This window comes from Mauremys mutica, chromosome 20, assembly GCF_020497125.1.
Source record: "Mauremys mutica isolate MM-2020 ecotype Southern chromosome 20, ASM2049712v1, whole genome shotgun sequence".
Lineage (NCBI taxonomy): Eukaryota > Metazoa > Chordata > Testudines > Geoemydidae > Mauremys > Mauremys mutica.
Genome location: NC_059091.1, coordinates 24,558,589 through 24,571,270, shown reverse-complemented (window position 1 = coordinate 24,571,270; position 12,682 = coordinate 24,558,589). Strand labels below are relative to the sequence as shown.

Sequence of the window (12,682 nt, the reverse complement as noted above, 5' to 3'; positions counted from 1 at the left end):
CCCCCCCCCAAGCCTTCCCCCCAGAGGCAATTTTGCATCAGAAAAACCGGCTTTGGCTCAGTTTGCGCTGCCCGATTAGGGCAGGTAGGAGACTCGGCTCCACGTGGCATTAGCGGGTCCCCCGAGGACACCGGCTGCCAGGGCTAAGGCCGCCCCTGCTCTGCGGGGGGAGGGGGGACAGCCGCCCGACCCAGCCCACAGCCTCACCCTCCACCACCCCCGGCCCCGTGCAGCCAGCAGCACCCCGGGCCGGGGGAACAGGCCCATTTTACGGTAAGCAGCAGCAGCGTTTCCGGGGGAGCCGCAGCTGGCACTGGCCGGCCCGAGAGGAAAGCAGCTCTCGGAGCCGGAGCACCGGGTCGAGGTTTATTTCGGAATCTGTAAACAAGGGAACAACGCCCAGCGGGGCTGGAGGACAAACGGGCCCTGCTCCGCTCGCTGCAACCAAACACTCAGCACCAGCTCCAGCAGGGGAAACTGAGGCACTGAGCCAGAACTGGAGCCAGGCGGCCGGGCTTCGAGCAGCGCCACCTCCGTCGGCTGGAAGGGGCAGACACAGTGACCCCAGCCGCAGGCGAGGTAAAACTGGCCCTGGGGCGGAAGCTGCCACCCCACCCTCAGTTCCAGGGTAGGCCTGGGGCTCAGGCCCGGGCGGCTTTGCCCAGGGGCCCCTGGCGGCCGGGCCCCTCGGCCCGCTGAGTCTGTTGCGCCGGCCGCCTCCTGCTTCGGCGCTGGAGCTGGCGGTGGCGCAGGCGGCGCGGGTTGAGCCCGTAGGCCTGGAGCCGGTGCCCGCTGAACTCCCGCCCGCCCACCCGCACCTTGGCACCCAGCAGCAGCCCCTTCCGCCCCCGCCGCCTCGGCCGCGGCCCTGCCTTGGGGGCCTGGGGCCCAGGGGAGGCCTTGCCCGCCGGGCCCCCAGGCTGCAGGGTGGGGCTGAGGGCCCCTGCCATGGGCACCGAGGGCCCCTCGTCCTCCTGGCACTCAGCCAGGCCGGCGCCGTGCGGCTCCTGCTCCTTCGCCTTGTCCTGGTGCTTCTTCCCCAGCTTGGGCCGTGTCTCGGCCCTGCCGGCCGCCTCCGCGCTGCAGGACAAGGAGAGGGGCCAGGTGAAAATCGGGGGGGAGCCTAGGGCATGGTGCCAATTCAGCCCTGCCAGAGCCACCCACCCCTGCGAGGCCTGCGGCCCCGAGAGCAGGGGCATCGCCAGCCCGGGGGCCCATCCAGCCGGGTATCCCGTCTCCGGCGGAAGGTGCAGGACGCCCTGCGGGAGGCAGCAGAGGTACAAGCATCCAGGCTTTTCACACTGCCCAGCTCTTGGCCTCCCTGGGCTCATGTGGCAGGGAGTTCCACTGACCCCCGGTGCCTCATGTGAGCACAGCATCGCCCGGCTCAGGGGCACCCCCCGCCCTCCCAGCCTGGCAGGGGGGCACTGACCAACAGGCCCCAGCAGCGGGGGGGAGAGGAGGGACCCTGCTCTCCGCAGAGCAGGCTCAGTTCTGAAACCCCAGTGCGACCCCCTCCTGCTGCCAGCCCCCCGGAGCCCCACAGAATGTGCAGCAGCGGGGGAGGGGGGCATCCAGCAGCCTCCTGGGACTCCTAAAAACCAAGGGAACTCCCAGCCAAAACAAGGTGGTTAGAGACGAGCTCCCGTGCAGGTGAAGGGTTCAAATCGCGTGGCGGGAGTGTGGGGGACTCAGCGCTGGCGCCCCCTGTTGGAGCCCAGGCCCAGGGTACGTACGCGGCTGACAGGGACTTGAGGACCTGCTGCTTCTTGCTGGTGTTCTGCGCCTTGCGGGTGTAGGCGGCTTTGTCCTGGAGCTCCTCCTTCTCCGACCTGCGGGGAGACGCGGGGCCGGAGGGCTCAGATACTGACCCACAGAGAGGGACCCAGGGGTCACCCTCCGAGGCCTCTAGTTGGAGGAGAAGGGCTGAGAATCAGCCTGGCAGCGTGTGAACGGGACATGGACAATAATCCGGCAATGCTATGGAGAGGGAAACTGAGGCACACACAGAACCCAGGAGTCCTGACTCCGAGCCCTCCCCTCCACCCCAGATCTAACCTCCACACTTCACTCCCCTCTCAGAGCCAGGGATAGAACCCAGGAGTTCTGGCTCCCAGCCTCCCCCCTGCCCTAACCACTAGACCCCACTCCCCTCCCAGAGCCAGGGATAGAACCCAGGAGTCCTAGCTCCCAGCCTCCCCTGCCTGCTCACCTGAGCAAAGCCAAGTCCTGGTTTGAAACACCCCTTGTCCCCCAGCTGGGCCGGGGGCCCAGGACCCATCTGCTGCCGTCCCATCCCCCACCCCACCCCCAAGCGCCGCAGGGGAGGGGAGCCCCCCAGCCCCTCACCTGTACATGCAGGTCTTGCGCAGCGAGCACCAGCGGTTTAGCTCCTTGTCGTCAGCGGCCAGGATCTGACGGGGGGCGAGAGCAAAGTGGGGGAGGGTTCATGACCTGTGAGGGGCAGGGACCCACCTTGGATCCAGACGGGGAAACTGAGGCACGGCGAAGGGACAGGATTGATCCCCTGAGGTCAGAGAGTCGGGGCAGAGCTGGGGAGAGAACTCAGGGGTCCTGGTTCCCAGCCCCCTGCTCTGACCACTAGGCCCCACTCCCCTCCTGGAGCTGGGACAGAAGCCAGGCTAGGCCCTGAACTGTGGGGAGGCCGGTGGAGCAGGGGGCGGGTGCCGGACGGGGAAGGGGCGCCGGACGGGGGAGTGGCGGGGAAGGGGCAGCGGGCACCAGGGGACAGCGGGTACCTCGTCGGTGCTGAGGCCGAAGTCGCAGGGCACCACGGCGCGGTACCGGAAGCGACAGGGCAGGTCGTCGATCAGGTCCTCATAGTCCAGCCGATAATACTCGTCCAGGTACTGCTCGAAGGAGCCCTCCTCTGGGGGGGGGGAGACGGGGGGCTCAGCACAGCCCTGGGCGTGGGGGGGCTTCAGGGGCTCCCTGGGCCAGCAACCCCCTCCCAGCCCAGGGCAGCGCCCCCAGCCCAGCCCTGTCCCCCAGTGACCCCCCACCCAGGTCAGCTCCCCCTCTCAGCTGGGGGGGGCCCTGAGGGGGCTGGGCCCCCTGGCCGCAGGACGCCCTTGGGGCAGACCCAGAGGGCACCGGGAGGGGCCGGAGGGCGGCACCCAGGGGCTCCCGGTGGGGCGGGGCAGGACGGCTGCTAGGCCCAAGGAGCTGGAGCAGGCTCCGGGCAGACCCCCCCGCCCCCCCTTACCGGGGTCGAACGGGGGCTTCTCCCGCTCCACGGCCTCCGTGAACCGCGTCTTGCGCTTCCTCTTGCCCAGCAGCGTCGGCGCCTCCTGCTGCCGCTTCCGGGGGGGGGCCGGCCGCCCGCGGGGCTCGTAATCCGCATCCATCTGGGGGGACAGAACCGCCCCAGGGCGCCCGTCACGCTCGGCTCAGGGAGACCCCCCCCCCACCCCCCAGCGCCACGGGCCCGATCCCCAAGCGGGGCCCCCCCGAACGTGCCGGGAGCGCCCCCTGCTGGAGCCCCCCGGCACTGCCACCAGCGGGCTCTGAGCACCGGCCGGCGAATTCCCTCTGCCCCAGCGACGTACGACGAAGTCGGGGTCCTCGCAGTGCGGCTCGCAGCTCCCCTCGTCCTCCGGCCACTCGCCCCCCTCCGCGGCCCGGCCACGCCAGGTGTCCCAGTTCCAGCCGTCTGGGTCCAAAGGGGAAAGAGACGGTTTCGCTGGAGCGGATTCGTACTCCCACTGCCCCCCCCACGCCCCCAGCTGTGAGCCGGGGCAGGGATCACCCCCCCACCACCACCACTGAGAGGCAGCCACCTCTGGCTGGGCGCGGCAGCTGATTTTAACAGCCCTGCCCACAGGCTTTGGGACAGGAATGGGGGGGAAGCTCAGATGCAATGTCCCCTTGCTGCCCCCCCCCCGTTTGCAGTTTGGGGCGCTATGGAGCCAGCCCCTCCCAAAGGGAGCGAGTCTCATTTGCATATGTGAATATGCAAATCAGATCACCTTCCCCCTGCAGAGGGGGGTGGGGGGGCGAAGTGATCTCCCCAGCTGATCGGAGCACAGAGGGGGGGGTGGCAGTCTCATGCTGCCCCCCCATTGTCCTCCCCCCACATTCCCCCATCTACCTACCATCCACACCCTCCTCCTCCTGGAACTGCGGCTTCTCCTCCTCAGCCTCCCCATAATACTCGGCCCCAAAGAATTTCTGTGGGGTGGGAAGAGAAGGAGCCGAGTGACCAGCTGGGCGGAGAGGGGCAGGATCCCTCCTCCCCCGGGGCAGGATCCCTCCTCTCCCGGGGCAGGATCCCTCCTCCCCCGGGGCAGGATCCCTCCTCCCCCGGGGCAGGGAGTCCCAGGGGGACAGGACAAAGGAGCCCCCCACGGCAGGTCCCCACCCCAGCCCCCTGCCGGGCTGCACCTCTCGCCCCAGAGGGGAGGGGACCCCCCTGCCGCTGGGGATGCGGCCCGGTGACCCACAGAGGAGCCAGGCCAGGCCGGGGACATGGGGCCGGGGCCAGATGGGAGCCAGCTGGGCTTGGCACGGGACATTAACCCTTGGAGCCCAGATGGGCGTGGCAGAGTCAGGAGATGCGAGGGCCCCATGGAGAGAGCGGGGAGGTCCCTGCAGGCCAGCCAGGAGGTGCCGAGAGGTGCCAGGCCCCAGTGGGGTGAAGGGGGGGGGTGTCCGTGGCGCAGGGCTGAGAGGTGCCAGGGCCCAGTGGGGTGAAGGGGGGGGTGTCTGTGGCACAGGGCCGAGAGGTGCCAGGACCCAGTGGGGGGCAGGGGGGTGTCTGTGGCGCAGGGCCGAGAGGTGCCAGGCCCCAGTGGGGGGCAGGGGGGGTGTCTGTGGCGCAGGGCCGAGAGGTGCCAGGGCCCAGTGGGGGGCAGGGGGGGGTGTCTGTGGCGCAGGGCTGAGAGGTGCCAGGCCCCAGTGGGGGGCAGGGGGGTGTCCGTGGCGCAGGGCCGAGAGGTGCCAGGGCCCAGTGGGGGGCAGGGGGGTGTCTGTGGCGCAGGGCTGAGAGGTGCCAGGGCCCAGTGGGGGGTGGGGGGGGTGTCTGTGGCGCAGGGCCGAGAGGTGCCAGGGCCCAGTGGGGGGCAGGGGGGGTGTCTGTGGCGCAGGGCTGAGAGGTGCCAGGGCCCGGGGGGGCGGGGGGGTGTCTGTGGCACAGGGCTGAGAGGTGCCAGGGCCCGGGGGGAGCACGGGGGTGTCTGTGGCGCAGGGCTGAGAGGTGCCAGGGCCCAGTGGAGGGCGGGGGGGGTGTCTGTGGCACAGGGCTGAGAGGTGCCAGGCCCCAGTGGGGTGAAGGGGGGGGTGTCTGTGGCACAGGGCTGAGAGGTGCCAGGGCCCGGGGGGGGCAGGGGAGGTGTCTGTGGCGCAGGGCTGAGAGGTGCCAGGGCCTGGGGGGGCGGGGGGGTGTCTGTGGCACAGGCCAGGAGGCGCCAGGCCCCCCCGGGCGAGGGCAGGTGCACGGGGGCCTCTCGCCTGCATGAGCCGGTCGTGTTCGGCCGGGTCGAAGGCCCCCTCCAGCTCCTGCTCCCCGAAGCCCACGGTCGCGTTGCCCGTCGCCTCCCGCAGCTTCTCCAGCTTGGCCAGGATCTCCTGGCGCTTCAGGTTCTTCAGCTGCTTCAACTCCTCCTGCTTCCGGGCCTTCTCCTGGGGGGGAACGGACCGGGGCTTATTATGGGATGGGCTCCCCTCGGTCGCTGATGCCTCCGCCGGGGGGGCCATGCAACACAGGGATGGGGGAGGGGCGGCTCCTAACCCCCAAGAGACTCTGTGTCCGATAGAACCAGCCCCTGGAGACACCAGTACACGGAGGGTAAAGACCAACCAGAGACAGGGGCAGGAAGAGAACCCAGGCGTCCTGGCTCCCAGCCCCCACCCCGTGCTCTAACCGCTAGACCCCACTCCCTTCCCGGAGCTGGGGCTAGAACCCAGGCGTCCGGGCCCCCTGTTCTCTCCCCCTATTGAACAGTCTTTGTTCGCTCAGCTCCGCGACTCCAGGGGTGGAGAACCCCCAGCCCCCCCTTCAGCCCACCCCCCACCGCCCCCCCACACTGGGGGCATCTCTCACCTTCCTCTTCCTCTCCCTGATCTCCTCACGCTTCTCCTTGCGCCGCTCGTCCTTCCTGCGCACTGAGCTGGCGATGGTCCGGGGATAGGTCCTCACCTGGGGGGGACAGGGCACCCGGATTACCACCAGATCCCCCCCACACACAGGCGAGACTCCAGGGACCCTGGCGTCCTGCACCCACGGCCTGGACGCCCCCACCCACAGTATGGGAGGCACCCAACACTGCAGCCCCCACACTCCAGCTGGGGCGGGGTCTCCCCGCACCGCCCTCCTGGGACCCTTTCGCGTCCCACCCATGGGCGCCAACTTATATGGGCTCCTGAGGCTAAAGCCCCAGGAATATTCAAAATCAGGGGCTCTGCTCCACCAATATTTGGAGCCAGGTTTCTCCCCTGCTTGGAGCGCAGGGGGGCCCTTACCAGCTGCGCGTCAGGCTCCTCAAAGCGGAAGTTGTACTTGCGCTCAAACTCCTCCTGCTTCTTGAGGAAGAGCTCCCCCTCGTCCGAGGAGTCCTCCAGCCGCAGCGGCGCCACGGCCCCGGGGCCCCTGGGGAGAGACAACAAGGCCATGGGGGGCGGGTGTCTCCAGGAACTAACCAACCCTCCCCGGAACCTCTCCTGGGGGTGACGTGACACCCTGGCTGGGCCATCGGCGCCGGGGATCGAACCCACGACCCCGGGATCTGAAGGGCTGAGCTAAGAGCCAGCAGCATCAGCCGGGCCTGGGAGCAGCAGGACAGAGTGGGGGTGGGGGGGCCCAGCCCAGGCTCCCCCCCTGCTCTAGCCCTCCCCAGGCCAAGGCCAAGCGCCCCCTGCTGGCAGCTGTCACCCCCACTCCGCAGCGCCGCATGCTTGCCCCATATGTTGATTTCAACAGGTGCCTCTCCAGGCACTAGCCACCCCCCTGGGGGGTAACCCTGCCCCCCCCGCCCCAGCTACAGGGACCTCTGCTCACAGGCCATGTTTTCACCCCCGCCCGCTATCCCCAGGAAGCCCCCCTGCCCCCCCCAACACTCCCAGCCCCATGGCTGCCCCCCCACTCCCCACCACACCCGTCCCCATCTGGTTCCAGTGGGTTCTCCTCCTGCCACAGCAATAACCCCCCCAGCTCCTGCTCTGATTGGCCAGGGTGGCCACACCCACCCCAGACTGGCCAATGGGAGAGGCGGCCGGTCTCCAGGAGTTCCAAAGGACACATGTCCAGGCAGGCGCAGCTGGGGCGGAGCCGCCCACCAGGGAGCGCTGCTGAGCAGAGCCATGATTCTGGGGGCCCAACCCCCACTGGATCTGCAGGGCACGCAGCACAGGGGGTCAAACCAGGCCCCCCAAGTTACAGACCCCCCACCCCCACCCCATAAAACATGGTCCGCTCGTGATCTGGCTCCTGGGGTCGGGGTCCTTCATCCAGCCCCACGCGGCAGGGAAAGACAGAGGGCAGGAAAGCTGCTCCCCAGCTGCACCCACTGCACGTGCCTTCCCTCCTCCTCCTCCTCCTCCTCGTAGCCCTTGTTCAGGATGTAGTCGCGTAGGAAGCGCTCCCCGGGCTCCAGCGTGGGGTCGCTCCAATACTCCTTCAGCGGGGCCTGGTGGAGAGAAGCCGGCGGAACTCACTGCCACAAGGTGCTGACTGAGGCCAGGTTGGGAGAGGGGCTTAGGACCCCCTCTCGCTTTGGGGCAGGACCCCAACGCTCTAACTGACGTGGGTCGGGAGGGACTTCCCCCAGGGGCAGCCAATCCCATTTCTGCCTCCCGCTCCCACCTCTGAAGCAGCTGGTGCCACTCCTGTCCGAGCCGGGATCCCAGGCTAGACGGGCCCCCGGGGCCGAGCCAGAGCTGCAGGCAGATGGGGGCGGGCAGGAGCGGATCTCAGGCTGGGCTGACCCACGCCGCAGTCCCAGGAGATCGCAAGGGAGAGAGCAGAACAGAGCCCCGAGGGGCCGGCGCCCGGCAGGAGCCTCCTGCCCGTGGCTGAGGATGGACTCTCCAGAGGGGAGACGCTGGAGCGCCGGGACCCTGGGCAAAGGGCGAAGTGTTGGGCCAGGGGCTGGTGGGCGCAATTTGGGTTTACACTGGCTGTGGATCCTATTCACCCGCCAGCAGGGGGCGCTTGTGGGGGTCTCTGCCCGGCCCCCAGGCATCCCCCCCCCACCGGCCGCGCCCAGCCCGGGCAGCCAGGGACAGGTCACAGGGGACGCTGGCCCTGGGGTCCGGGACTCCGACAGCACCTGGCCGGGGGAGAACGGACGCCCGCTTACCAAGTCCTCGAGCTGCTGGTCCGGGGGCGAATCCTGCCCTTTGAGCCAGCTGACATAACCCTCCTCCTCTCGCGCCTGGGGAGGAGATAGCAGAGACCCCATCAGCGCCCTGGACGCCAGCGCAGCCCCCCCGGCCCCAGCACCCAGCCAGCCCAGCAGGAGGCGCCGTGCCGAGATCCCCACCTAGGGGAGTCAGCTCCCAGAACCGCCTAGGGGAGTCAGCTCCCAGAACCGCAGCCCCCGAGCCCAGCCGCCTGACCCCCCCAGCACAGGAACCGTCTCTGCCCAGAACCCCCACTGGCCCAGGGACCCGGAGCCACCACCCCTCCACACAGCAGTCACCCACCTTCTCCTCCGGGCTCTTGATCCGTTTCTGCAGCAGGGCCGAGCCGCCCTCCCCCGCGCTCTCCTCCCCGTCGCTGTCTGCCACGAACGGCCGGAAGCTGCCGGGACGGGGACGCCGCGGGATTAGCAGCGGGAACCGGGGTTCGAAGCCACCGTCCACCCCCCCAAACGACCACACGCACCTGCCTGGCTGAAGTGCTGGGCACCACTAGCCCCCCCAGCCGGCACCTCCCCAACAGGCAGCTGCTGCACACCTACCCCTATGGGGGCTCACAGCCCATCCCCCCGGCGACCCCCGTGTCTGGTGGGTCCCTGCAGGAACCCACCCTGGTCACCCACGCCCACCCTGTGCCCCACACTCTGCCCTCCCCCTCACCTCTCCTTGATTCGCTTCTGCTCCTCAACGTAGCTCTGGGAGGCGGCTCTCTGCACAGCAAGGGAAACAGAGGGCTAAACCTGGCACCGGTCTCCATACCCCCAAAGGGATCCCTCCCCCAGCGCTGAGATGCGGCCACCTCTGGGGTGGGGCATGGAGGCTCTTTATACAGGGGTCCCTCCCCTGGCACTAGATGTGGCCGCCTCTGGGGTGGGGCATGGAGGCTCTTTATACAGGGTTCCCTCCCCTGGCACTGAGATGCGGCCACCTCTGGGGTGGGGCCCAGCAGTCTTTCAGCAGCTGTGCTGCAACAGCATAGGGCAGGAAGAGGAGAATCCCACGTCCCATTGACACCGCAGGTGGGGGTTAAGGAAGCAGAACAGGCTCTGTAGGGGGAAGGCTTTCCTGGCACCTCCTCCCTCACTCTCTCTGGGCAGAGAAACAGCCCCCCCCTGCCCCACACACAACCTGAAAAGGCCCTTTCCAAACCCCTCCCCACCTTCTGTCTTTCAGCTGCTGCTTCCTCGTCCTCCTCATCCTCCTCGTATTTGCTGGAAGAGGAAGAAAACTGGTTATCTGGCAGCTTACGCAGCCCCCGCACCATGTCAGCCGCCATCGGCAGAGGGGCCGAGCACCCAATCCCGGCTATGCCAGCACTGCCACAGACCCACCGCTGCCTGCCGGAGGAGGAGCCCTCAAACTCTGCACTGCCCTTTCAGCGACGGGGCCACCAGTCCTGGGCCTTTGGCCAGTGGCCAGAAGGCTCCAGAGGGAGGCCAACCCCTCATCCGCGTTGTCCTCAACGCACACCGAACACCTGAAGCTCTGCATTAAGCCAAGGGCTATAATCCAATCACAGGTTTCAGGGCCTCAGCCAGTCGCTGGCAGGGGGCAGGAAGGGATGTTTTTCCCAGGGCACAATCAGACAGATATATCCTGGGGGGGGTCCCCCTCCCGCCTGCCTCTAAAGCATCAGAGATTGGCCTCGGCTGGAGACGAGATATCGGTCAGTGCACATCAGGGCTCTGACCTGGGACAAAGCGTCCTCCGTTAAGATGCACGGCTGGTGGGTCTTGCCTACTTAAAACAGCCTTAAACCCTATGAAATCGCCCCTCGAGGGACCTCCATAGCCCCGCCCGGCCCAGCCCAGCCCCCGCTCCTTACCCTTCCTTCTCCAGGATCACCTTCCTCTCGTAATCCTTCAGGTACATGGGCTTCTCCTTCCTCTTCAGAGCTGCTGCCTCCCTCCCGCTTTCTGACAAAGACTCTGAGAACAGAGCCACAGCCCAGCTCAGCGCGGGGAGAGCCGGGGAGGCAGCTGGACGTGCGGGTGTCCTGCAGGCTGGGAAGGGCGTCCCCATAGATCGGGGAGCCACAGCCCAGCATTCCTGGGTCGGGGACCCCAGCCATGGCCTTGGGGGTGGGGACTTCGGGAATGGAGTAAAGGCAGCGGGGGAGGGGTCCCAGCTGGGAATTAAGCTGGGGGGGCGCAGGAAGGGGATCCCATGCAGTGTGTCCCTCCTGGGTTATTACGGCAACGTGGCGAGCTGCCCATGGGAGCCAGGCCCGTGCCTCTGCCCCGAGCGGTCGCGGTCCCCCCCCCCAGCACAGCTGGGCGAGGGGAACAGAGTTACTGTGACCAGCGGGACCCACCTCGGACAATGCTTCCTCCTGGCAGCACCACAGAGTCACGCCAACCCTGCGGCTCTGATGGGGGGGAGCCACCGGGGCAGGGAGCGAGGGGGAGGGGTGCACAGCAGAGGCACACGTGGGAGGGGGAGACGTTACCTGCTTGGCTGTAGAAGGTGGCGTCTTGCTGGTAGATCCTGGGGTCCTTGGTTTTCAGCAGGGCCAGAGTGCGGTAGAAATCTCGGTCTTGCAGGGGGTCCAGCTCCTGCCGTGACCAGCGGGTTAGTCAGCAGTGACCCCCCCTTTCTCTGGGGCACTGTGTCTAGCACGGACCCCACCCCACAAGGTACCAAGGAGCAGCTCAGCATTATCCCCACAGGACAGAGGGGGAAACTGAGGCACTGAGCAGGGAAGTCACTCACCCGAGGGCACAGAGCCAGTCAGCGTCAGGGGGAATCCTGGCTCCCAGCCCCCTGCTCTGGCCCACTAGCCCTCTCTCCCCTCCCAGGGCTGGGGATAGAACCCAGGAGTCCGGTTCTGAAGCCGCGCCCCGTTCTCAGGCCCGCTGACCCCCAGCCTCCATCCCACGCTCACCACGTCGTCCCCACTTTCCTCCGATTCCGAGCTGGACTCCTCGTCGGCCCCATAGCGATCCTGCACTGGGTGGTCAAAGGCAGTGGGGTTAGCGGGGGGGTCTGTGGGTACCTCCTCCCCTCTCTCCCAGGTGCCCAACCCGCCCCGACTTCCCCCCCCCAGCCACCCCCAATCCCCTCCTCCAGGACCAGGGAAGGAGCGGGGGGGGGTGTCTCTGGGTCAGGGCGGGGGGGGCTGCAGGGGCAGATGTTATGCAATGGGGGGGGGGCTGCGCAGGGACAGGCCCCTGCTGGGGAAAGGCGCCCTGGGGTGCCCCCCCTCGCAGGCCCCGCCCCCTCGCCAGGCCCCGCCCCCGGCTCACGCCGCTGCAGCTCCTCCCGCCGCCGGTAGCGCCCGTAGCGCGCCGCGAAGCCCGCGTTGATTTTCAGCTCCGGCTCCGGCATCTTCCTTGCCCACCACGTGGGCGCCGGGCACTTCCGGGTCGGGGAACCACGTGGGCAGGCCAGGAGGCGGGGCTCAGGGGCAGCGACCCAGCCCCACCCCCACACATTTAAAGGGACCGCAGCAACCTGGAGCTGTCAGTGAAGAGTGTCCACCCCCTGCTCCCCCCACCAGAGCCTGGGACCCCCCCACCTCCTTCCCCACCCAAACCCCCCCCAACCAGAACCACCCCCCAGGACATCCTCTCCCCCAGCTCTGCCAGTGCCCCTCAGTCCCCCCCCCGACTATCCCAGCCCCAGGTGCCCCTTAGCAAAACTCTGTATCTGGGGTAGTTCTCTGGCTCTTACCCCTGTGGTACCCGAGTGCCATAACCAGGAGGTGGGGCAGAGCTTTCGTCCCTATTGTACAAATGGAGAAACTGAGGCCCAAAGAGATTTGGGCCTGGGGTCTGTGGCACGCTCTGCTGGGGGGAGAGATGCACGGTTTGGATTCACCCCACGGGGAGCAAATCACTGGGATGCCGCAAAGACAGAACAAAGGGGCCTGGCGTGGGGGTGAGGAGCTGCAGCCGGGAAAAGCCTGGTAATCTCTCAGCTTCTCCTGGCTTCCGCCACTTGCCCCAGGCTGGGATGTTGTGAAACGGCCCCAGCTGGGCCCAGGGCTTTCGCTTTTATTTTGTAAAGCTCCTGGCAGCAGCCCGCTCTCCTTTCTCCTCATCTCCTAGCTCGGAGGCTGGGCTGCCCCACCCTGGCCTGGCAACAGGCACCCAGCTAGCGTTGCCAAATGCCGGCTTCCTTCCTTTGGTTGCTGTGTCACTGAGTGCCCCACCCAGAGGACAGCCCGTCCGATAGAGCGTCCCTTGCAGCGTCACCTCTTGTGCAAAGATCTCTGCGGAGACCCGGCCAGCCCTAGGAGCAGAGACAGGCCCGGGAGCTGGGATCCCCACCCCACGAGCCCCAGAGCGGATCCCGCTGCGCCCCC

The 12,682-nt window shown here is 68.0% G+C and overlaps 1 protein-coding gene across 1 annotated transcript; it reads right to left on the bottom strand.

Annotated features, from left to right (window-relative positions):
- Nucleotides 1-330: 330 nt before the first annotated feature.
- On the bottom strand, nucleotides 331-11,768 carry KRI1 (KRI1 homolog). Its single transcript, XM_044994365.1, has 19 exons — nucleotides 11,622-11,768; nucleotides 11,261-11,325; nucleotides 10,826-10,931; nucleotides 10,202-10,304; nucleotides 9,536-9,587; nucleotides 9,037-9,086; nucleotides 8,662-8,758; nucleotides 8,316-8,390; nucleotides 7,534-7,643; nucleotides 6,481-6,607; nucleotides 6,062-6,157; nucleotides 5,470-5,640; nucleotides 4,116-4,191; nucleotides 3,570-3,673; nucleotides 3,227-3,368; nucleotides 2,760-2,890; nucleotides 2,350-2,414; nucleotides 1,737-1,832; nucleotides 331-1,080 (listed from the first exon to the last, which is right to left on the bottom strand). Exons 1-19 carry the CDS (start codon nucleotides 11,701-11,703, stop codon nucleotides 642-644), a joined length of 2,187 nt encoding a protein of 728 aa, XP_044850300.1. The 5' UTR covers nucleotides 11,704-11,768; the 3' UTR covers nucleotides 331-641.
- Nucleotides 11,769-12,682: the final 914 nt, after the last annotated feature.

Bases quoted from the DNA above. Each gene is read 5' to 3' on its own strand.
- KRI1 (XM_044994365.1), bottom strand. From the start codon at position 11,703: ATGCCGGAGCCGGAGCTGAAAATCAACGCGGGCTTCGCGGCGCGCTAC. The intron at 1,833-2,349 runs GTGAGGGGCTGG...GTCTCCCCGCAG, and splicing joins CGCAAGACCTGCATGTACAG to GTCGGAGAAGGAGGAGCTCC. The intron at 1,081-1,736 runs GTACGTACCCTG...CTTGTCCTGCAG, and splicing joins CTCAAGTCCCTGTCAGCCGC to CGCGGAGGCGGCCGGCAGGG.